The following is a 23,420-nucleotide window of genomic DNA, read 5'->3' on the forward strand; positions in this document are numbered from 1 at the left end:
CTCGACCCTAGATCGATGACTATGGATTTGAGTTTCACCACAAAAACCTGCGGGGACAGCATCATTTACATTTTGCATACGCAGTTCTTAGAAAAATTGCAGCTGAACTGAGCAAGATTGAAACAAAATCACACCCTGTTCACAAGACGTCAACACTTCTTTTTTTTTCACAATAAAATCTTTTAATTGCATGTACAGTTTGCATGTTTTGAAGAAACCGATACAACAGTATGCCTGACTTCCTGTTTTTCCAAATTCACAAAAACAGGCCAGGCAGTTAAACCATTTCTTTAATAGAGAGAAACTCATGCCTTAAAATATACATTGCATTCTTCACAGCAGTGTGTCTTCATGTAAGGATATTGACGTAGAAAAACAGGGCTGAACAATCCTCCGACTTCCTTCACCACATTCAGTGTTAAGGGATTTAAATTCAAGAGAAATTACGAAAGAATTTAAAATCACTGTGCATCGTTTTGATAAATAAATCACATATTTTAGGACATAAAAATACACGACCTATGCAAATACCTGAGAGCCCTCGGATCGGAAAGTTGGTATCAATATCAGAGTTGATCAATCAGCACACATCTCTGGATAAAATCAATGTTCAGTGCCAAAATATACACCGTTTGTACATTATTTCTTAAAAAATACAATGCACCCCGAACCCTGCCTTTTACATTTTTGTAAACATTTTTTTTTTTAAAACTTAAAACACACACACACACGCGCACACACAACAAACGAAGGTCACAAAACTATTTGCATTAACATTTCAGCAGAAAAATAGACGTTTAGCACACTCACTTTCAAAATGTACAAAAGAAAACATCCCCGCAACCTGCGACAATAGCAATGATTTAGATTTTCAAGTAAAGCCCTCACTCGCAAAGAGTGCTGACAGAAGTCCCTTTGCCCCCCCCACCCCTTTTTTTTTTGTTCATATGGCTGCTTCAGTAAAGAATTTGTGTATAAGTAAGGCTCTTCAATCATCGCCATGAGACAAAATCTACTCTCTCCCTCTCTATCTCTCCATCTAACATTTCCAGTTCAGTTTAACTTCTCCACTGTTTGTAATTGTTCCCTCTGAAGGCCATGAAGAAAGAAAAATGAGGGTAGCATTAACTTACATCTTACCACAGGATAAATAAAAGTACATGTTGTTTTAGGAGATCAGATAAGGCTTTTCAGATAACAAATATATACAGCAACAACATGACAGAGGAACGTACAGGGTCCATATCACAGCCGCAAGGTGTAAACAATTTCCAGTGCCAAACAACTTTGACAGACAGTGAGCTTTTATGCTAGCTGGGCACCAGTTGCGCGTAAAAAGAAGCGACATGTAAACAGAGGAAAAAAGCTGCCTTTTGATTACCGGTAGATATTGAGCATAAAAGAGTAGATCACTGAGTTAAACTTTAGAGCATCATCGAACGAGTGTGATGTTGGAAAACTGACGTGTGGAACCCATAATGCCAAACTTCGACCTGTGAGTTTTGATCCGATCAAACGAACGCGTTCATCTGGGCGGCGCAGCGAGGCCGACAACAACGCGCTGCTCCGAGATCACTCCCTCAAACAAAAGGCTAACCTGTGTTTGATTGTTTTCCATTGTGCTTACACTTTTAAACGAAAAAAAAAAGAAAAAAAAAGAAACACAAATGCTGCCTTTAAAGAGACATAAAGTGCATGACCAACCGTGCCGAGCACAGTCGGTGTCCTTTCATGTAAGGCATGAAAAAACTGGCCTTAAGGAGCGAAATCTGTTATCCTTCAACGTACTTTACATTTTATATACACGAACCTTAAATGTTAGCGGCTCATAGAGGTGACTTGGAATGCTACAGTTTTGGGAAGTGCCTTCAGAGTGGTACAGCATGGAAACCACACTCTCTCAACTTTTCCTCGTCCCCACGCCGTCTCTTTCCTCTTTCCCCTTTGTCAAAGGTCACGCGTGACTGGGATGACATCATGGCAACGCAAAGAGCGGCAGTCAAGAGAGCGGGGATGCGCGACAGACTTTTAGTGTGTGTGCGGGGCGGTGTTCAAGAGGAGAGGAGAAAGAGCAGCGTTGTTCAGACAAGGTCAGGTTAGGGATACCACAGCGGGAAGCCAACATTACAAAACTGCAGGAATTCGGCTAAAGAAAAAAAAAATGTTTCCCTGTATTGGCTGTAATCTACAACTAGCATGTAAGACACACACACATCCAGCCAGTTTGAACCACAGGTGGATTACATGAAAAGGAGAGGCATACAGCATAAAGTGAGGTACATCAGAAAGGATCCCATCTATTATACTGCTGCCAGGTAGTTCAATAACTTGTAGATTAATAATTAGGAAACCGTTTTCTTAACCAACCCTTGTCTCTCAGTTTCAACCAAACTTGTAAATCTACTGGTGTGCCCGAAGCGCACGCAACTCCCCCAGTGAGTCACCTGAATCTGACCATTTACTGTAAGAGCGACAGGAGAAACAGAGGGAAAAGCCAATTATTTGTGCCACTCGTCCTGGAAGTTCAGAAAAGAAAGAGGAACAGACAGACACATGTAACGCTTTCAAAGTCACGGGGCTGACGAGAACGATTAGGTGACACCGTTCTTCACCTTCCAGCGCGCTTTGTGATCAATACTCCTGACTTGTAAGTGCAAAACGAATAGAGGCTGGCTATAATGGAGAGGAGCGTCTCTGTGAGAGCAACACGTTGGATTTCAAATTTCCTGAAGTTGATTTACAAATGTATAGCAAAGTAAAGTACACATTCGATCAGTGTGTTCAATTTCCAACGTGGGGTTAAGCGACCTCGCAAAATATTTGCGCTTAAAACTGTTTTTTTTTTCAGCGTATTACGATTTGCACAAAGCGTTTGGTTTTATACTGTTGAATTGATTTACAAATTGTTAAATAAGGATGTGAATTTGTTTTTTTTTTTATTTGTCAGATATATATAGATATTTTTTTAATTTAATCAGATTAAAAAACAACAAAAAACAAAAAAAAACAAATTCACAAGCCATAAACAGGAAGTAGGTGGTTTTCTTTTTCAGCGCCAGTGGCTCAACAGCGCTTTCAAACCACTGACATCTGGAGATACCTCAGTGAGTAAAGACTGAGCGCTGACAGTCTACAACATGCGCGACATTTGGAAACATAATGTAATTTACATTATACATTGTCAATGAACACTGTCAGTTCAGAAATATCTTAGCCAAGTTGTTGCTGTCTGGTATCAGCTTGTTCATTAATAGTGTGCAGAAAGTTTAGCGTTTAGCTATGCCGCATTAACCTTTCTACATTATGATTGCTACGTTAGCCAAATAACCAAAAATTATATTTCCACAGATCTGCACACCTGGTTTGTAATTCTGGGTTTTTGGCGCTTGTATTGAAACTTCTCTTGGTAGATCACGAAACTTTATTGTTATACGCTGCTACATTTACGGGACTCTAGGAAAAATACTTTTGAAAGTTGTATGTTGCTGTATTCATTAATGGCGGTTAATGGTTCAGTATGAAGTCATCTGGTAAATCTAAATGGATTTGGTACACTGCTATCTCATAGCAGTGAAACCTTTTTAATTATTTTTTTTTTCATTTCACCAATCCTGCTGAGCTCACAAAGCAGAGGCATGCACCTGTATACTGTATCTGTGTGTGTTCATTATGTCTTAAGAATGACAACATTCAATTAAAGCATGGGGAAGGGGAAAAGCACGAAAGATTTCTGAATAAGACTAAAATAAAACACTAGTGAAAGCCACCTTTCAGCTGCTCTGTTACACAATTCATCAACAGGAATTGAAAATACAATACATACATTAACAGGAAATAAACTTACCATCCTTCTTCTGAATTAACTAAAATTAAATAAGTAGAAAATGTGTCTTTGGCCCATACCTTCATGTAATTGTTCAACTGTTCAGATTCACAATAAGTAGCTTAAAAAGAAGTCTGTGACTGTGCTACACTTGCCTACAGTGCCATTCAAACCGTGCAGTCTGATAGGGATGAGAACAGATATTGCTCCTTTCACTTCTTTGTCTTTCCTTAAACCCATCCTCTTACTGGAAGGTGTGCTCACCGCGGACTATGTGAGAGGAGAACTCGTATCTGTCTTTGCTCCGGTGACCGCAGATGTTGCACTCCAGTGGATCTCTGTATCCGTGGCAACCCATGTGGATGGTGTACATGACATGGTCCAAGAAGAGCACTCGACAGTGCTCGCACTGGAAAGCCCGCAACTCCTGGCCTTCCCGCGCGAACACCCGCAGTCCTTCCCGGCTGACGGGCCTCTCCGCGCCCAGTCGCATTATCCCGGCCCCCACTCCCGCCCCGCTTCTGGGTGACGCGTCTCGAACGCGCTCCCCTGAAAAGACCACCGCCGGACTGGCTCGAGACCTGAAGCCGGGAGGGGCGTTGCTCCCGTGGTAGCCCTGTCTTTCCTGGGGGCTGCTGCGAGCTGAGTCAGCAGAGTCGACACCGCTGTTGCTGGGTGACTCCTCTTGTCCTGGTTGGGGTGGCTTGACCTGCTTAGCTAGAGCAGTGGGGCCATTTGAGGTGAGATGAGTGGGGAACTCGTGGGGCTGAGGTGGCTGCGGTGGCAGTGTGTCACAGCTACCCGGCCGCTCTGTTCGTTGGCCGAGCGGTATGACATGGTGGAAGAGTGGGTTGACGACAGGCACGACGTCAGCCATGGAAAGATGAGGTCCCGGGTGGTGGAGCATGGGACGTAGATTGTCTGATCCCAGATATGTCATGGCATTATTGATAGCCTGGTCCATCATGTGGACTGGCATCAGCTCTGCCTGCTTTTCATACTTAAGGCCCATCTCATAGCCTATATCAGGATAGTTGTAGCGAACCATCTTTTCACCTGCAAATAATACAGCAACATTGCCTGTGAGTAATTAACTATTCCAAATCACGGGGCACAAACATAATAAATAAAGACGCAACAGCAGCAGCGGAAGGAAACGCTTTTGCTTTTTAGTTTTAGCTGAACAAGAGAGACAAATAATGAGCACTAATATGATCATTACTTGCTATTTCCTTTCTAGCCAGTAAGACTTATGTCTGGCTGATATTTTAGGTCTTGTTTTTCACATTTTGTATTTGATGTTCGAGTCTAATGGGGTGGAAAGCCCCATCCATCTACTGCACTGTTTAACCCCTCCAGAACAGGGATGCGGTAAGCTGTTTTCTCTCGATAAGAGCTATGGGCAAAGTTACAGGTGTACCTAACCACAGAGTGAAAAACATTTCCTTGCCTCTAAGTCATCTGCTTGCTGTAGCTTGCTCAATCTCTTTTTCTAATAGTGTGGCAAATATATATATAAAAAAAAAGTATACTGAAGAAAAAAAAAATCTGTGCTCGTAAGAAGGGCAGGGCAATTGTGTGATATTATATAATACTGTATGACGCAACACTGAGAAGAAAGGGAAAACCCATTTCAAAAGGTCAAAATCTAGAAATCAGGTAAGTTAATAACACGCAGTATGTCAGTCCCAGCAGCATAAAAGGGAAATTAGGTGCAAAGTTCATTATATAATGTGAATTTAGTGACTGTAAATGCTGTAAAAAGTAATGTCTGCTTGGACAAATGATACATTTATTTCACTGACATCACAGAAATGCTGCAGAACTGCATACTAAAAGCAAACTTAAATAATTCTTTAGTTCAGTCACTTGTCTGGCTATACCTGAAATACTCACCCACAAACTTCTGTGGCGTGGTGCTCTTCCTCTTGCCTAGATTGCCATGCAGCCTTTCAATAACGGGCGGTCGATCAAAGGTACCCATGGTATTAGGCTCTGCCATTGGCCTTGGCTCTTTTGGAACCTCACCTTAAACGGAAGAATGAACCTGTGAATCTATCTATGTGTGAATCAATTCGTGGTTTTTCATTAGAAGACTAAATAAATAATGAGCCAATGAATGGGTGCACTATTTAATAGACAGTTTTACAAAAATGGCAGAAGCTGCACAAATGAAAAAAAAAAAAACCTGGTGTTTGGTGTATGTGTGTTAAACTGATTTAAAATAAAGTTCCTCATTGTACTGTGTTAGAGCTTATGTTAATTCTCAAACCTTTTTACCTGGATAAGGGCCAGTGTTGGCAGTGGGATCCAAGCTGATACCCTCCAGGTAACTATGGCAGCGCTCTTTATGCTCCTCCAGAGATGTGCGTTGTTTGTAACTTCGCCCACAGTAGTTACACTTGTGTGGTTTGCCAACTAAAAGTACAGACATTCAAGGGAAAGTGTATTAATTTCACTCACCATGACACAGACAGAGAGTGGGTAGCCTCCACTGCTGCCGTATTCAGGTCGAAGCAGTAGTAAATACTGTAGTACACACAAACCAAAAGCGAGCCTCTGAGATCACGGAGATTCCACTACTAGTGTGAGGATTCCACACAACTGCAGCCAGACACAAAGACAACTTGTAGGCGACAGAGATAGTCGGCCATGGAGTTTGCGGCTCTTTGTGAGAACTCCCACAGTTGTGGCACAGTATGAGTGGATAATAGAGCTGCTCATGCATCCCATGGCGGTAGGAAACTAGGAAACTTGCTGCTATGGAGGTGGCGTGTGATTCATTGTGCCATTTCTGTTTTATTCAATCCCTTCCTATCTACACGAGTGGAAAGACGAAGACATATCCTCTACATCTATCTCGGTATCCTTCTATCCATCTGACAAGAAGAGCCTCAACAATGGGAAACAATGGAAACAATTGGGAAGACTATTTTCCCCAAATTTGACAAAATTTTACCTTGACGTAAGTCCAAAGGATATACCAGCAAGCTCTTACAAATTGTTTGCACTGTTGACTTTGTTTTAAAGTGTCTGTGGTTTGAGGCATAAGTTTGAAGGATGGTTCAAAGCCACAGTAACATCCCCATTGGTTGGTGGACAATGTGCATTTTTGGCGTTGCCATCTTGACTTTCAGAAGTGACTATATTTGGGCAAGAAGGAGGAGCAAGTGTTCGATCTGACTGAGAATCATGGGAGCTGGGCTTGCCCTCAAACATACCTTTCTTTGTACTTAATTAGGTCACCTAAATGGATTAACTTTTTGAATGTGAGTCTATGGATCCAGACATCTATCAGTCCCATTGCACTTTAAGCCTCTCTTGCATTGGCTTCCCTTTTCAGAGTCACATCCATTTTACATCCATCTTTTAGACCTGGGAAACCGCTTAGTTGTCGACTAACCAGGGTTAAATTTGAAATAATACATTTTTATATATGCATTTATTCTACAATAGATGACATCCCACAGAGTCAGACAATGCTAAGGCAACAAGTCTGTGACTTATGTTAGGTTACTGTCAAAACCAACATAATGACTCATAAAGGGAGTGAACTGGAGGCCACATCAGCATACAATTGTGAGCCATACATCGTCATTAGCAGCGCAGTATAGTAAAATAATCAATGGGACAACGGTGACACCTATTACTAGAAGATGATGTGCAGATGATCCGGTGCTCTTGTCAGTGTGAGAACAGAGAAACCAAATACGTTTCAGTCTGAGGCGGGAGGCTCTAGCACAGATACACTCACACACATTTAGAGGTGGGTGATAGTTCACACGTGAAAATAAGCACTCTTTCTCACACAAACAGGTAAGTTGAGCTAAAAAAAAAAAAAAAAAAACATGCTCTAAAATAAGTTATGGAACTGAATCTCCTTTATTTTTAAATGTTACATTGTCTTCACTAGTTTCTTCACGACGATTAGCCCTTTGCTTACACGACATGACCAGTCATTGCCTAACATCTAACATCAGCATATGTGTGTGTGTGCGTGTGTGTTTTTTTTTTTTTTTTTTTTTTTTAAATGCCTTTTGGGTGAATCATGTAGGATGATAATAAAGGTTTTGCTGCCTTTGTGGTCTATGAATGACATTATATCTGTAGGACTCGAAACTCTGGTTTATTATCATTTGTTTCTGAGTATGAATACAAATGAAATGGCTAATGACACAAGGTTTCAGGTAGGAGTATATGCAGGGTCATTATAGCAACATTCACTCTGAGTAATTAAAGGGTTACTTCAAAATGAAACGTCATCATGGAAATGATTTTTTATTTTTTTTGTTGCTGCTTTTCAGATGTGAAACTCCTGCCAGCGGAGCAGACAGCACTCAACCAAGTATTCACGCCTTGTTCTCAGAGGCTAACGTCCACACACTCTCTGTTCCACACAGACATGGCACAGACTTTATTACTTTTTCATATTTCATAACCGCCCACATGCCACCTTTGTGCAGATGTTGGATGGACCTGAAGAGTCCACCTTTCAGCTGCTATTCTTATTCATGCAAATGGTCCACACTGCGAAGTCAGACTCACTTGACTGATTGCATTTGGCTAATGAAATGGAACTAAGTCAAATTTAGATCTTAAAATATGTAAAAGTGTACGCCTCTCAAGTCATGATTTTCTTGAACTATTATTCCACCAATCAACCATGTCCACACCACAGAAAATGCCAGTTTCCAACGTGATGTTCAATCTATTGTTCTTTACTGTCTCTCACTTCCATTTTTACACATCCGACGTCTCTTTCTGTGCCTTTTTTTCTTTCTTTCTTTCTTTTTTTGGCTTATTTTTTTCACCACACCAATTCTTCCCGGCGGTGCGGCAGAGCAGAACAGCCCGGTCTACAGCGCTCAGAGACTGAGCAGCGAGTCCCTGGACGTGGAAGAGAGTCAGGATGGAACAACCCGGCAACGTCGCATTCTTCACATTTCTCACTGAATGATCAGAAGATGGCATGGAACTCGCCACCCATCATTTTACAAGAAGGAGGTGGTTGGGGTGTGTGCTACTAACACATTCAGCTAAACTATTAAGGAAGTGAAAGCAGGAAAATGATCACGGTTGACAGTGGAAGACAGATAATGAGATGGGCTCGAAGAAAGCGGTGACAAGACACGCAAACGAATTGGATGCAAATACGGGGACACACACACGAAAAAAGAAGGTCTAAAAAGAGAACTATGTATGAGTACCCCCCATGGGGACATCACAGGCAGAAATTTCGGTATTGTCTGACCTTGATTTCAAAGGTGCAACAGAGGGGAGAGCACATCCTCTGATAGGAAAGTGGGTTACAGTTGAGAGAGACAGCCAACACTCCCCATGTGTTTCTCAACACATAGTTTCCTCCTTAGCGAGTCAAGCGACTAAGTAACAGCATGTCCTTGGTACCTAACCACAAAGCACTCACAGTGCTGTCTATAACACGCACATGAGAAAAAAAAAAACAACACAAAAAACACCCCCTATCCAAAAACACAGCGAGAGAGTCACAAACATGCGTGTGCGCCTTTGCCTCTTAGGTTACATACATCTCGCAGGAGAATTTTACAAAATGTACTCGCTTTGTTTGGGTTCATGAAGCGTCGTTGTGGTCCTAAGACCCATCGCGCTGACGTAATGTCAGAGGCAGGTGACTGCATGTGCGCATGCAATGCAAGCATGACATTTCAAAGCAAATATTTTAGGATCCCATGCATATTGAATGACCTCTAAAATGAAGTCAATCCGGACCCTTTTATGCGTTATGGGTTTTGTGACAGATCTCTGAAGCACTTAAACTGAATGCTGTTAAAGTCTCTTCTGGGCAGCAGAAGTGGATGAGCAAAAAAGGGAAGGAAAGGAGGCTTACCAGCATGAGTGCGCAAATGACCGGTGAGGGCATCACGCCGCCGGCAGGCGTAGCTGCAGAAGGGGCATTTGAAGGGTTTTTCACCTGTGTGCAGCTTGATGTGTCGCAGCAGGTTTCCCTTCTGGGTGAACGACACGCCACACTGGTTGCACTGGAACGGCCTGTCACCTAATAAAGGCAGGCACAGGAAGTCAGTGCCGTGCTCATTGTGGAAGATGTTTGTTAGACTCTATCGGTGGGGTTTGCTTCTTCTTAACTAGACCAGTTTAGACTGTAGCTGACACCAGACCTCATGCGTGCAGCAACCACTGACAGCTGCTTTAGATCTGGGCAACGAAATGAAACATCCCACCTATCATAATGTTCTACATGTCCATAAACTGCTCCCAGTAGGTGCTCGCTAAGAAACCAAACAGCTATTCAGTGCAATCTCTTATTAGAAACCCCGTCCACAGTTAAGACATGAAAGAATATTACTAGTATTTACTGTATATACTAAACTGTATATTGTTGTGACACTGAAAAGTAGCTAGGTCTGTGTGGAATTCCAGAGATGGAGTCTATATTTGGCACAAATGCAAAAGCAGTGTAGGTGGAGTGGTTAAAATAAATAAATATAATACCTCTATCGTTTTGGATGAAATCAAATTTAATGTAGCTGAGCTTGCATTCACTTAATTTCAAAGACATACATGTTACACAAGTTGTTACACTATAGATATGTATGTTGAGACCTTGAGTGATACGAAGCCTAAGTTCATCGTGTGTACTGGTCACCATGAGAGTGACTATTGTACTCATTCTCTCATATCTCCTTCGGTCTAGCATGTGGACTACTGTTCCAGTGGCAAATCTTTAGATCTGTAGCCAGTTGGAAAAGAGAAATGTGATCCTAATGCTGTGACAACCAGAGCAGTCGTGGCGTCATTGGAAACAGGTTGCGGGGGATTCCAAGGATATTTTTTCCTTGATAATAATTCCAAGACTAAACTATTGTCTTTCAACAGAGAGAACAAAAAGCAGAAAGCACTCCACACCCACTGTCGAGGAAAACAAATGATTACTGACTCATTTAGAAAAGTTGGAGAAACTTACACAACGCCCTGACTTAAATGGTTAGAAAAAGACTCATCTGTATGTATTGTTAAACCCAAAGAGAAAAAACATAAGACATTTGTCAACCATTAAGCTCTACACCCTAGTCATGACCTTGGAAACACACAATCAGTACCGTTTGGCTGTCGGCTTCCTCCATCTGCTGTGGCGTTCGGGCCGGATAGTCCATCTTGTGCGTTTCGTGGGCTGCCACTCATGGATTCATCCAGTGCGACTCCTTCGTCCCCTGTTTGGCCCATTTCTTCAGGTGCTGGGCTTCTGTTGTCAGCCTCTTCCGCCATTTCTTCCTCTTGCTTAATTGTCAGTTCTGTAAACAAACATACAGCAATCCTGACGGGCCATTTCAACCACACCAAATACAGGTTTTAAGAGAACGCGGCAAACGCACTTTTGACACACCACGGCGACAATGAAATGCAACCCGGGCCGAGGCCTGGCCTCGCGCCGCGTGACTTTGTGAACTCGGTAAAGATCTGAGATAACCTGGGTCGGCCTCGGTGTGTCCAGAGCTGACTGGGTGTGGGATGGACAGGGGACGCCTCAAGTGGCTTGGACGCGCAAACTAACACATCATTAAATGTGGAGGGGGCATCATTTTTAACTTCGCAGCTCAACTCGCAGACAGCGTTAGGATGGACTGACAAGAAGAGAGCAAGAGAAAAAGAAACAGGCCCGTCTGGTTTCTGGCTGTCCCTGGGGAGAAAAGGAGTGTCAGAGAGTGGCTGCTGCTGACTAGCAGTGGGAGACTGGCTGGATGACAAGGCCAAAAAGATTGAGTAATTTATTGTGTGTGCTATCTGTGTGTTGTGTGTGTGTGTGTGTGTGTGTGTGTGTGTGTGTGTGTGTGTGTGTGTGTGTGTGGAGGTGGGAGGTGGCGGGAAACTATTTATTACCTCGTGCAGTCTTTAGTTATCAGTCAGCAGCAGCTAGTAATAGGCCTGGTTGTACGCAAAAATAATAATTCAAACGAAAACCAGACATGTGCAACTGTGCAGCGCACACTGGCTGACCTCCAGTCTCAATCCAATAATGTGCAAGGTACTAGAGATATCCATTATGGTTTTCTTTTTGGTTACTTTATTTATTTATTTATTGACTCAACCCCCCTCTTTTTTTCTTTTTTTTTTAATTCTCGAACATTAAGAAGAATGAAACGGAACGCTACGCCACTTTGTCTTCACATGTCTCCCAGCGACGCACTTCTGAGAGGAGTGCAGGGCTTTGCAAAGTTTTTTGTTATGCAAAAGAGTTGACGATAAGTAATGAAAAAGAAAGGAGAGGGTGTGCTTGAGCCTCGCCTTGGGATTTACCCCATGTCTAGCCATTTACACCCGGATGCCGCATCATTTTATATGTCGTGGTCTCTGTACATGTCATGTGCAGCGGTGTTAAGACCACTTGGTTCACACAATCTGATTTCAACGCTTTCAAATGTGCTTTTTTATAAAACCCTCCGAGAGAAACACGTCATTCTGGACCAAATAATAATAAAACTTGACTTCATGTGGTTCTATTTAGTGAATTCGCTCCCACCGCAGCAAAGACAGCTTGAAGATTTCCAAGAATCCTACCATAATGCATACGAGAGAGGCTTTATATGTGGTGAAAATAAACGTCTGGACACTTTCACAACACAACTCACTGATCCTGATAATCCTGTTTTGGGGTTTACAAGGGGCAATAATCATAGTTTGAGCGTATGTGGTTGTTTTCCTAAAGCCTCAGATTAGCCTGCATTCTTAACTGTCCCCTTAGGCTTTGAAAGGCTGCATCTATTGAACTGTTGGAGGTCAGTAAAAACAAATTTTCTTCATAAAGACTATAGAAATGAATCTCAATAAAGAAGCTGTATTCCACAGTTTCTACTGACGTACACTTATCCCAATACCCAAGTTGCTATTGAGCTTTGTCTTCGACAGCTGTATCCTGGCAACACGGAGCAGACCTGAACGTCCTTGCTATTCAGCTCCTTGCATCTTTACATCTGTCTCTCCAGTGTGGCAGAGTGGAATGCATAGAGTGGTCAGATGAGGATACACTCGAAGCGGTTGCCACGACGAAGGCAGCGAGGAAAATGATTTGGATGCAGTTTTCACGTTTTCCGCGCGCACTGCAGTACTGTCTGTGATTAATCTGAGTTTATTGTAATCCGAAGTAAACGGGAACCTAGATCGCTATGAATTGACTGAAAAAAAAAAAAAAAAAAAAAAAATATATATATATATATATATATATATATATATATATATATATATATATATATATATATATAAAATCCAAATAATAAAGACATTTATTTTCCCTCACCACACAATCTGTCATCTATGCTACAGGGTGTAATTCTATTCTTCTACTGTTCATTCGACACAGCGAACAATGCAGAGATAACTGCTCTACTGTTTCTGTCCTTGCCAGCTAAGTTCGGTGCCTTAAGCAGACTCTCAACATAGAATGTGATGCAGACCTTATTTTGTAACAAAACCTCAAATAGCAAATAACGTTGGGCAACTTCCAGAATGACAAAAGCTCTTATCGGCGAAGAGTATCTCTCTGAGAAAACAGCATTGCCCAGGCCGCCTCCCTGTATCTGTAAACTTGAGGGAAACAAGCTTCCCTTTTTCTCACTCATTTCAATTCTCTTTGTTTCCCCTTTTCTGTCTTTGCTGCCTCACTGTGACATTGCTTGAGATAGTTTGATATAGCAGGTCGACAGACTGAAAGGAACCAAGCAACACTTAAGACTGAGTGCATCACCGCACAAGTGCAATGTGGTGCATTTTTGTCCCAAAGCTATTATGTAAAAACTATGAACACTGTCCATCCTCATGTATATTTTATTTGTTTATTTATATACTTAATTTCACCATCAGTTTCAGTTATTATTATAGCTGATGCTTTGCTTTGCTTTACTTTAAGTGCTTTGCGGTTTTCTCTCATTCACATTCAAACACAGTCACAGATGTCTGTGACAAGGTATTTTTTGCATAGGCATGTGTGTGTGTGTGTGTGTGTGTGTGGGGGGGGTTAATATAAAGCCAAATTCAGTGATAAAACTGAACGCATATTGTTGGTTAGAGCTGTATAATTTCCAGAAGGAGAAACTGAGTGTGTGCACGCTGTAGCTGTTCTTGGCAGACTACAGAAATGTGCATCTATTAATTGAGCACTCACCAGTGGGGGAATTAGGACCCTGAGGAACTGTCTGTCCATTAGGTGCTGACATATCCGCCAACATTCTCGAGCTCTCCTTACCGGGAGAGCATTGGCCGTTACCTGGGAGACACAGAAACACAGCAATCTTCATTGTGCCGTACAATATGGCAGTGTTCACCAAATACCAACGTTGTGTGAATAAAATGCACCTTTGATGTTTGTTATGTTAAACATCCAAGTCAGTGACGAAAGGTTTATGAAACTTTCAGAAACCAACATTAATAAATCATTTAACCTTAGAAACTGTGACGTTAAATAATACATACAGCGATGGCTACGAAAAAAATTGAAGTAAATCCAACGTCAAGGTGAGCAGACATTTCACATGATACCCAAAAAGAGAAACAGAAGCCTTGTGTAACATCTTTCCTCCAATTACAAACAATTCATTCTAGACCTCCTTCTAGGCTTAACCCGAATAGTCAGCGCAGAGGTCAAGACACAGAATGCAGAAGGCGACTAACTAAACGGCCTTTATGCACCTATGGGATCCAAATGTCCACCAAATGTAGATCAGATTGCATCCTCTCAGCAGTCTGTACAGAACCCAGGCTATGGATAGCCCAGTGTCCACTCAGAGGGAGAGCAAACCAATCCCTTATCCCCTTACACGCCGGCCCCATCAGGGTCACTACAACAATACAGTGGCAACAGGCAAACGCTCATTTTGACCCAGGTGTCAGATCCCTTAGGAACCACAGTGAGTCATCATTTACTTCTGCAGCACTACTGGGTTACTTAGGTTTTCCTCAAACATCCTGACAACTGTACAAAGCAGGAAAGCAACCATTACAGCGTCACCACACTGCCAGACAACCTCGTGCACTTAAAATCAGGGGTATCAATAGCGGTAGTTAAAGCAGCTCCCGTAAAACATGCTGCATCTGAAACCAGTTCGAGGACGCCTTGTCACAATTTGTCATCGCTCAATATGTCTGAAATGACCCCCTCGTGCATGAAAAAGAAATCTGTGTCACATCTCTTCTCCCCGCGACAGCGTCAGTCATGAGCTGACAGCTTCTTCTGCTGTATTGTTCCATTGTAGTGGCGGCTTCACTGAGTGGGGCTTACTGGGAGACGTTGTCCATGACACAATCCCTGGGCCCGGGCTCGGGTTGCACAGGTTGGGGTTGGAGGAAATCTCAGGTGACCGACGCTGGCTATCCCTTGGCAATGCTGTCCTGGAGACAGGAGTGGCCCAGATTTGTCATGAAGGATTTTCCATTACTGTAACAGATGCTGACAGATGCCTAGCAGCGCCACAGTTTAGACAGTCTCAGGCATAATCTAATAGCTCTAGGGCTTTCTGGGTTCAAAATGCTAAGAAAATAGTTATTATTATTGTATATAATAATAATGATAAAGAGTTAAGGTAACTTCCTTCACATTTTAAATACAAAGGGCCTTAAATTATTAGTGTAAGTGCCATCACCATGCTGTCTTACATAAGATCAGGCATGTTTGTCATCAAGGGTTAGGGCCAATTTTGGGGCAAAATAAGGTATAATTCTTATATTTTGCTGGTTTGTTGACTACAATGGTCAGAAACACCCACAGAGAATTCCACATACGAGGTTTTAATGCTAGTATATTATGAATTCAGTCATGGTGAAACATGCGCAGAGCCACACACACACGCTTTCATGGATTGAACTGAAAGTTTGCGTCGGTGCCCCGCATTTGCCGAGTCAAACCTGTATGAACACTAAGATCAGGATATCAAACAGTTGAGGCTTGCCGGGGAAATGGTACATTGAGTAATACACCAAATTGGGATGATTTAATGTGCGGGCAAATGGAAAGGAACAAATGTGTACACATGAAACTTGGTAGGTGTAAAAAATTGCTGACTTCATCTGTGAGAAATGAATGCCTATATTCTAAGGTACAGTCATCCTCTCTTCCTCTCTTACAACTACAACTACTGGAAGAACGCACACACAGTTATGACTGCATCTACTGCTGGTTAAGGAAAAGTAAGCCGAGCTAGATATGGTCAAGCTAGACATGCTTGCCTCTGATGGCAGATAAGATTAACAAGAAATGGCTCCAAATCACCCACTGTGTGTCTAGGTTCTGAAACGTTTTTCTCGGAGGTCCTCATCTGAATTTATACAAGGCAACATACATTCAACACCACAGTCGAAATACGTTGGAGCCTAGTGTGAGGTATGGCATTGTTTGCCTGCAAGCAGTTGCTTGGACTTATCTCACTCCAGTAGTCACCATGGCAACAATGGTAATGACAGGGAAATAAGAACCATTAAAACCTAATTCAACTGGGGACAGGATCTCCAGCTACACTATATTGAACAGGATTATCAGTGTATTAATCAACAGAATTTATTTTTCGAGGCAGATAATGTTACGCCGTAATGACGCAATGCGTTAGGAACTCAAGGTATGGGCTGGGTCCGGATTCACTTGTCCTTTTGTCTGACTCGAGATCCAGACTTTGAAAAGCCCTTGTTCAGAGGAATCAAAAGATATTCCTCCCTGGAGTGACTAGGTCATCCATTGTGCTTTGTTTCACATTAACTACATGGAAGATTAACATTCAAATCTTTAATCTTCATTAAGACACGCGTGCATACGCACACAGCAGGGAAGCATTTGTATGTTGACATTATTACAGAGACATTTCAGAAGCACCTACCGTGCACTGTCATGTTCTAATTACAGCCAGTTACATTTGTGTATGTGGGGGACAGAGCACAGATAACTGAATATAAAGAGAAGATCTCAGGAGCTGAGTGAAAACAATAAAGAATTTATGGTGGACTCCACATGGTGAATAACCTCACAATCTGCACCAGCGCTGCAGTCTTGATTAAATGCACATAGAGATAAAGTTGCCAGTGCAACAAAGACATTGAGGTTAGCTAGCTAGTGGTCCTCCCTAGGCAAGCAGTTCATCCCGAGAAAGCGAGGGACTATTTCGGGTCATTAATCAAATCTGCTCTCAGCGTTGGCACTTGTCCGTACTATTTGAACTGCTGCCAGCAAACCAAAGCAAGAAGACATCGAAACAAAACAATGCATCTAGCAGTTTGACAATGTGAGTGATGGCCAAGAGCACTACTACACCGAGTACATAACCTGGTTTCAGGGGAGAATAACTGCACAATGTTTATTAATATGTCACGTCTTAATAATTACTATTCTCTATGTTGAATAGGAATACACATGTTAAACAAAACAATGCATTATTCTTGGTAGATTATTCTTTTGCTAGCCAGTGGAGGTGCAAATATATATATATGTGTGTGTGTATATCTATATCTCAATCAAAGGCTTGAGTAATTTGTGTCATCTGAAAGGCACAGCATGTGAACAGGCATAAAGCACAATGGGTAATCTGTGTGAAAGAACAATTACACGTTTGATAAACTATACATACAGCATGTGTGTGAAGAGCTATGGCTGCGTGTGAAAGTATGATTAGCCATTATGACAGCATGACAAAAATTAGCACATGCAACGGTGTTGGTGGGTTCATTATATAAATATATCTATAAAATCACTCCCTCTTTACGTGCATGGTGTGTTCTATAAAAAAGTCGATCACAAATTGAAACCAAAAATAGCAAGTCTCATAGAATTATATCCACTGTCAGGCTGCATGTCTCATACTACTACTACTAGTATCTGAGTCACAGATACTATGATCCTACATGTAGAACATACCGTTTGACACACATGATATTCCGCTCTGGTATATGTGAGCATTGTTTAGTTACGTGTGGAGTGTTTAGTTTGTCCCAGTTTAGCAACGTTAGCCAAAGCTAACTGGCAAGGTATCCAGCTAGCCATGAGTGTGTGTGTGTGTGTGTGTGTGTAACACTGGTAAAGTATAACTAAGGCCTTCACAAAAACACGCTATTATACAGTACTTAAAAGAGACTGGACAATATTCTGAGTTTTCGACTGACAAAATAAACGAACTGGCAACTTTTCTGAAAGCTGTTTAATCTCTTTTCAGTGCAAACGGAACCACCAAATGCAGCAATGACAATTTAATACTGCAAGTCTTAACAGTCACACTAAGTACCTTTACTTCTACTTTAAGAACATTTGCCTTTATAGTCTAGCCTTTATACAGTAGCATACATTTTTCATTTTATTTGAGTAAAACATCTTCGTACTTCCTCCGGCAGCATGTAGCGTGGCGGCCTCAGCACGTTAATGGCTTCGACCCCAAACTTCAGCTTCAGCAAATAACCTTCATATTCCTCATCTGTTTTTGTCTCAATTGTGTGTTTTCATGAGTAGGACTCACGGTGTTGCCAGACTTGAACTATGTCAAGGCAGCCTTAAAATCTGAAGTGTTAAAAGTCGTCCAAATTAACGGAGAACTGCCCAAAATGGCACCAGTGCTCATAAAGACTTGGATGAGCACGATCTTTTCCACATTCAACATCGATCCTGGGCAAAAGTTGCCCTCAACTGTAGAACTTCCAATTGCCGATTATATTGCATTTATTTATACTTTTCAGATTTAAGCAGTGTGTGTCAAACGTAGACTACTACGATAGGACGCTATGATCATCATCTGTTTTACGATGACGAGTGGAAAGATTTGTTTGGATATGTAGAGTATATGGCGTACGTGTAACAATATGATGATCTATCACACGATGTCTCAACTACTTTTACTCTCACAGACAGCGCTGCCTTGGGGATACAGTAAAATACATGGGAGCGACGTGGATGTAAACTGCTGCATTACAGAAAGCTTTCTGCTCTTTCATGGAACAGAGCATCACATGTTCCGAAAGTATCATCTCAGAAGCGACCCACAGACGGACATGGCGAGGACGAGCCTCCATTTCTTCCTCCACCTCCAACCTTACCCCGCCTGTCAAGTGTTCCTACAAACACAAACCCCCAATGGAGGGCTCAAAAGTCCCTGCTGATGTCATCAACAATATGCTACCTGTTTTGACAAATGCAAACCGAAGCGAAATACGGCGGGGGGAAGATATTCAAGAGACCTGCCCAAAGGAAACCAGCAAATGGCAATGGAGCACCACAAAGTGCATATCCAGTATCTGCTGCATTCAACAGGATGTTGCTAATGCTTCGTGTTCTCTACCTTTAAGGGGTGCACAGGAAAAAGGCTGCACTCAGGGGAAAATCCCTTGAAATGTCTTTAGTGTTGTGATTGCAATTTTGTCTTGTTGATGTTTTCTTTTTGGACCAGCATTTTACTCTTTTTTTAAATGTTCAAAGAGTCCTCAGAGCTAACAATGCACTAACTCATCATAAACCTTGCATCAGTGCAATAAAACACAGACATACAAAATATATATATACACGCACACACACACACAGACTACATTTGTGTCATCGTTGTTCGTAAAGTGTGGGTCAGAGAGCTGATTTAATGGGTAACTGATAGGAGGACTTACTAGCACGGTAGTCTTCGGTAGCCTCCATTTCCATTGCTGTCGGAGTGCTGCAGAAAATAAAGAGAAATGTTAATGCATCAGTTATAAAACTACAATGCAAACGTCTTTTGCACGAACTATTCATCTTTTTTTGTTTCACAAGATGTGTGCATTTCAAAAAGCAGTGCAGAATGAGCTAAGTGCGGCGTGTAGCATGAGCAGCAGTCAAAACCAATGTGACCCGTTGGGATTAACTTTAATGAAGTATTCACCCAAACGCCATGGATCTAAGCAACTGTGAATTTTGTACAAACACAGCTTGGTATAAATCCTAATATCAACATTCACAGCTGCCTAATAGCAATAGATGCATGGATTCCAGAAGAGATGTGCATGACAACAGTAATATGTCTTTGAAGTAAGTTCAATTATAGCCTCAACTGCCCCTCGGTTTTGCTGCAGTTTTCCTTCCATGGAGCTGTGCAATGATGGTTTGAAATGCGAACATCTCCCGCACTTTTAACGGAGGTGCTATGATGCCAATGGTGACTAATCAAGTATGAGCAAATGATTAACAAAAAGACAAGAAAAAAAGAAAAAAGTTCTCTCAACTGCATTGAGCAGTGCCGTTTCAAACATAAAAAAAGAGGGAGTGAAATTAAATCTCAAAAATTCAGTGAGTTACATTTCGGCTTTTTGTGAAAAAGGGCATTTAACAGTGCACACACACACATACACACACACAAAGTTTTTTGACTTCACCGTTTCAAAAACGATCGAAATGTGTAGAAAAGTTAATATATGGAGTCTGCGTGCCTCTTAGAAGTTGTAAATATGTTAGAATTTAGTTGTAAGGTGACTGGCATTTTTGTGAATTCCTTATCTTTTTCTCTAGAAACCTTTTTGTTCGAGCCAAGCAACATACCGTGAATCAGAATTTAAATTTCAAAGAAAGCTTTGCATCAAAAAAAAAGCTTAAGTGACTATATGATACCGTCGCTCAGAAGTTTTGTGCTGTGTCGCAGCACAACCGCTGGTTTCCTTGAACAACATGAAGCTCAACTTTTTAATTAGGAAAAAAAAAAAACAGGAAGGCAAACTACAAAGTGGCCCCCATCTATTTAAAAGTCTCTTTTGGTTAGATTTTTATATTTGAACAGCAGATAACTCCGTTATAAGGCTATCAAGAGCCAGCAACAATTCCCTGAAAGATCCAAACGAGCCTCCATCTGCAGCTACATGGGGGAAACCTGGGCCACTGTAGAGTCACAGCAACTTGGCAAACCACTTGGTTCAGAAAAAGGCGTGTTTTTCACGAGTAAGCTAAAATTAAAAGTGAAACGTGAAAGCAAAACAAGAAAGTAACATCTAATAAATACAAAAAAAAAAAAAAAAAAGAAGCTAGATTCACATATTTACCTTCAAGTGTCTCCCCTGTGTACAATTTGTTGGTAATTTCAGTCAAGGAGGGAGGGAGGGGGTGGACAGTTGTCTCCACCTCCCTTAAAAGAAACGAAAAAAGTCCAATTTACCTACTTGGTCCAGTATTGCCTCGCTATGAAGGAAAATACTTTTTTGGATCGGTAGCAGCCCAAATGAAAATGAAAAAAAGAAAAAGAAAAGTTGCTCATCTATAGTGTCCCACTACAGGTGACAGTTCCTGTGTCAAAGCGTCGTGTGCGTGCGTCCCGTCGAGTTTCCCCACTATAAGAGCAACGCCGACGCAGTCCCCTCCGACTTCAACCCTCGCTCGATACGAATATTTCATCAGAAGTCGCACAACTACCCGCTGAGCATGCACAGTGAACTTTTGCACTAGGAACAAAGAGGGGGAAGACTCGACAAGTTGGTAAGGGAGAGAAAGAGAGGGATGGATCAAACTGGATCCACCGGTTCCTAAGGAATTAGCCATAGCGACAGGGAGCAGCCAAGCTATTTTCAACAAGTAAAGCACCTTGAAATCCGTGGGTAGGCTATGCTGAGGAAATGTGACTCAAGGTCGAACCGGTAGAGCTTCACGCGTTTTTTTTTTTTTTTTTTTTTCCTGTTACCTGCTGCTGCGGAGAGAGTGGGAATAATGTGATGCGGTGGCAAAATAAACTCATGAACGCCACCGTCAAAAAGGCACGACAACCACAGCAACGAAGTGTCCCATCGCTCATGGGAGGAATTACCCCATCATAAAATTTAAAAAAAAATTTAAAAAAATGAATAAAATGTATAGGCCTATCACTTCTGGCACTACTTCCTAGTTCTGGATTCGCCACCACTTTTTTATCAGAAAGACAAATGAATATGTAGAACACGCGGACTGGAAACTATATTTTGCAGATGTAAGGACGGGGGGGAGGGGGGTGGGGGGGCAGCGCATCTCTGGAAATAACCATCAGCTGCGCGCGCGCGCACACACACACACATACACGCACGCACAAAATAAAGCGACTTTTGCTGTTATTGTGTACGCGCTGTGTATCTCGTGTAAAGTGATTTTTTTCTTTTCTTTTTTTTTTTTTTTAATTTATGCCGTCTTTCCCCCGTGCCGTATGTGTTGGCTGCACGGCTCTGGAGCTGACTGACAGCTGCAATTCAACAGGTTATCCGATCACCGCGGCGGTCTACAGCAGAGCCCGTCTGGCTTTCCATTCATCAGACAGACGCTCCTTGTTTGCCTTTGCTGCAGACATGCGCCTCCAGCAGCAGCAGCAGCAGCGGCGGCGGTAGCGGCGGCAGCTCTGAAGCGTCTGTAGACAATTTGATCGCCCGAACGATACTGAATGGCTCTATCAAAGTAGCACAGTTAAAGCAGGAAACAGATCCGCGCACTCGGGCTTCTCTCGCCCCCTATTTCATTTACCTTAGAGGAGTAGGAGTTTATATATCCCCATGAACTTGCACACTGATCCAGACTGAATGTCTTGTCGGCTTGGTATTGAATTCATTCTTGTCCGACGTGCGCCATGCAGCGCGGACTGAAAGGTAGTCGGTTCCGCAGCAGCAGCAGCAGCAGCAAAAGCAACAGTTGTTAAATCCACCGCTGACTTCCTCCTCCATCTCCTCCGCACGAGTTGCTATTCTGGGAACTTGGTCTGACACAGAGAAACGGATCACAAGAGCGTGGACCCAGTCTGCCTCTCTGCTCGGCGATCGATTAGGTTACAAGGGGGCCTCTTAATGTCTGAGGCTGCAGCCAGGTTACATATCCCCGTGGCGACAAAAAAGATAAGTGGCATACTCTAATAGGGATTACGTATTCAGTGACATAAACTGACCATATGCATTTTTATAGCCCGTATGCTGTTGCTGTCGTGTGCATCACTGGATTTATTAGCAGATTTACCGCAATAAATATTTGTGACACAAAATAAAATGTTGAATGGCACATGCTGATTTATTGTACCAGCATGATACGAGTGTATCTGGCAACAATATGTTTTTGAAAAAAACTATATGATAAATATGATTAGGATTTGTAACATAAATAGATAAATAGGCTACAGAGGCAAACTACAATTAATATATATATACTGGCTCTTATATTTTGGTCAGACATTTTTACTCTGTAACCATTAGGTTGAAGATGATGATGATGATGATCACCAGTGCTGTAGTCAAGGCCGTGACAACCGAGACTAAGACAAGACCGTCTTGGTCTTGTCTTAGTCTCGGTTGTCACGGCTTTGGAACTAGAGACCAAGACAAAAATCACAATAAAACAGGAACTTTTTTTAAAATTGAGTTTGCTTTTACATAAATACAAAAGCAAATTTGTTTTTTTCACTTCTTATACAAATTACACAATTATAAAACTGCATTGTCCTGGCAAAGCCATACGTCATTTAAGAAAGAAAAAAACAAAGACAAAGTAAGGAATTTACGCCTAAATGAAATCACATAAGTGAAAAGATAACCCTGGCATTTTTTTTCCAGCAAGGTATTTTTAATAATTCTTTTGAACGTAACAAGTTTTTTTTTTTTTTTTTTTCTGGGCCAAGTTTTCTTTTCTGGGATAGTC

The 23,420-nt window shown here is 41.9% G+C and overlaps 1 protein-coding gene across 4 annotated transcripts; it reads right to left on the bottom strand.

The window, feature by feature from the left end:
- Positions 1 to 159: 159 nt before the first annotated feature.
- ikzf2 (IKAROS family zinc finger 2) lies at positions 160 to 22,566 on the bottom strand. Of its 4 annotated transcripts, none has more exons than XM_047601189.1 (8): positions 21,460 to 22,566; positions 19,430 to 19,476; positions 13,977 to 14,078; positions 10,921 to 11,112; positions 9,690 to 9,857; positions 6,104 to 6,241; positions 5,720 to 5,851; positions 160 to 4,879 (listed from the first exon to the last, which is right to left on the bottom strand). In XM_047601189.1, exons 2-8 carry the CDS (start codon positions 19,461 to 19,463, stop codon positions 4,068 to 4,070), a joined length of 1,578 nt encoding a protein of 525 aa, XP_047457145.1. In that variant the 5' UTR covers positions 19,464 to 19,476; positions 21,460 to 22,566; the 3' UTR covers positions 160 to 4,067. The 4 variants fall into 4 exon arrangements, with proteins under 4 accessions (XP_047457145.1, XP_047457143.1, XP_047457144.1 ...); XM_047601187.1 differs by having other exon boundaries at positions 21,363 to 22,566; XM_047601188.1 differs by having other exon boundaries at positions 22,263 to 22,565.
- Positions 22,567 to 23,420: the final 854 nt, after the last annotated feature.

This window comes from Mugil cephalus, chromosome 12 (genome assembly GCF_022458985.1).
Source record: "Mugil cephalus isolate CIBA_MC_2020 chromosome 12, CIBA_Mcephalus_1.1, whole genome shotgun sequence".
In the NCBI taxonomy this organism is placed as follows: Eukaryota; Metazoa; Chordata; class Actinopteri; order Mugiliformes; family Mugilidae; genus Mugil; species Mugil cephalus.

Excerpts from the sequence above, each read along its gene's own strand:
- ikzf2 (XM_047601189.1), bottom strand. The coding sequence starts at position 19,463 with ATGGAAATGGAGGCTACCGAAGACTACCGTGCTA. Across the intron at positions 11,113-13,976 it reads GGGTCCTAATTCCCCCACTG|AACTGACAATTAAGCAAGAG; the intron begins GTGAGTGCTCAA and ends GTTTGTTTACAG. Across the intron at positions 6,242-9,689 it reads TCATTTGCGCACTCATGCTG|TTGGCAAACCACACAAGTGT; the intron begins GTAAGCCTCCTT and ends CTGTACTTTTAG.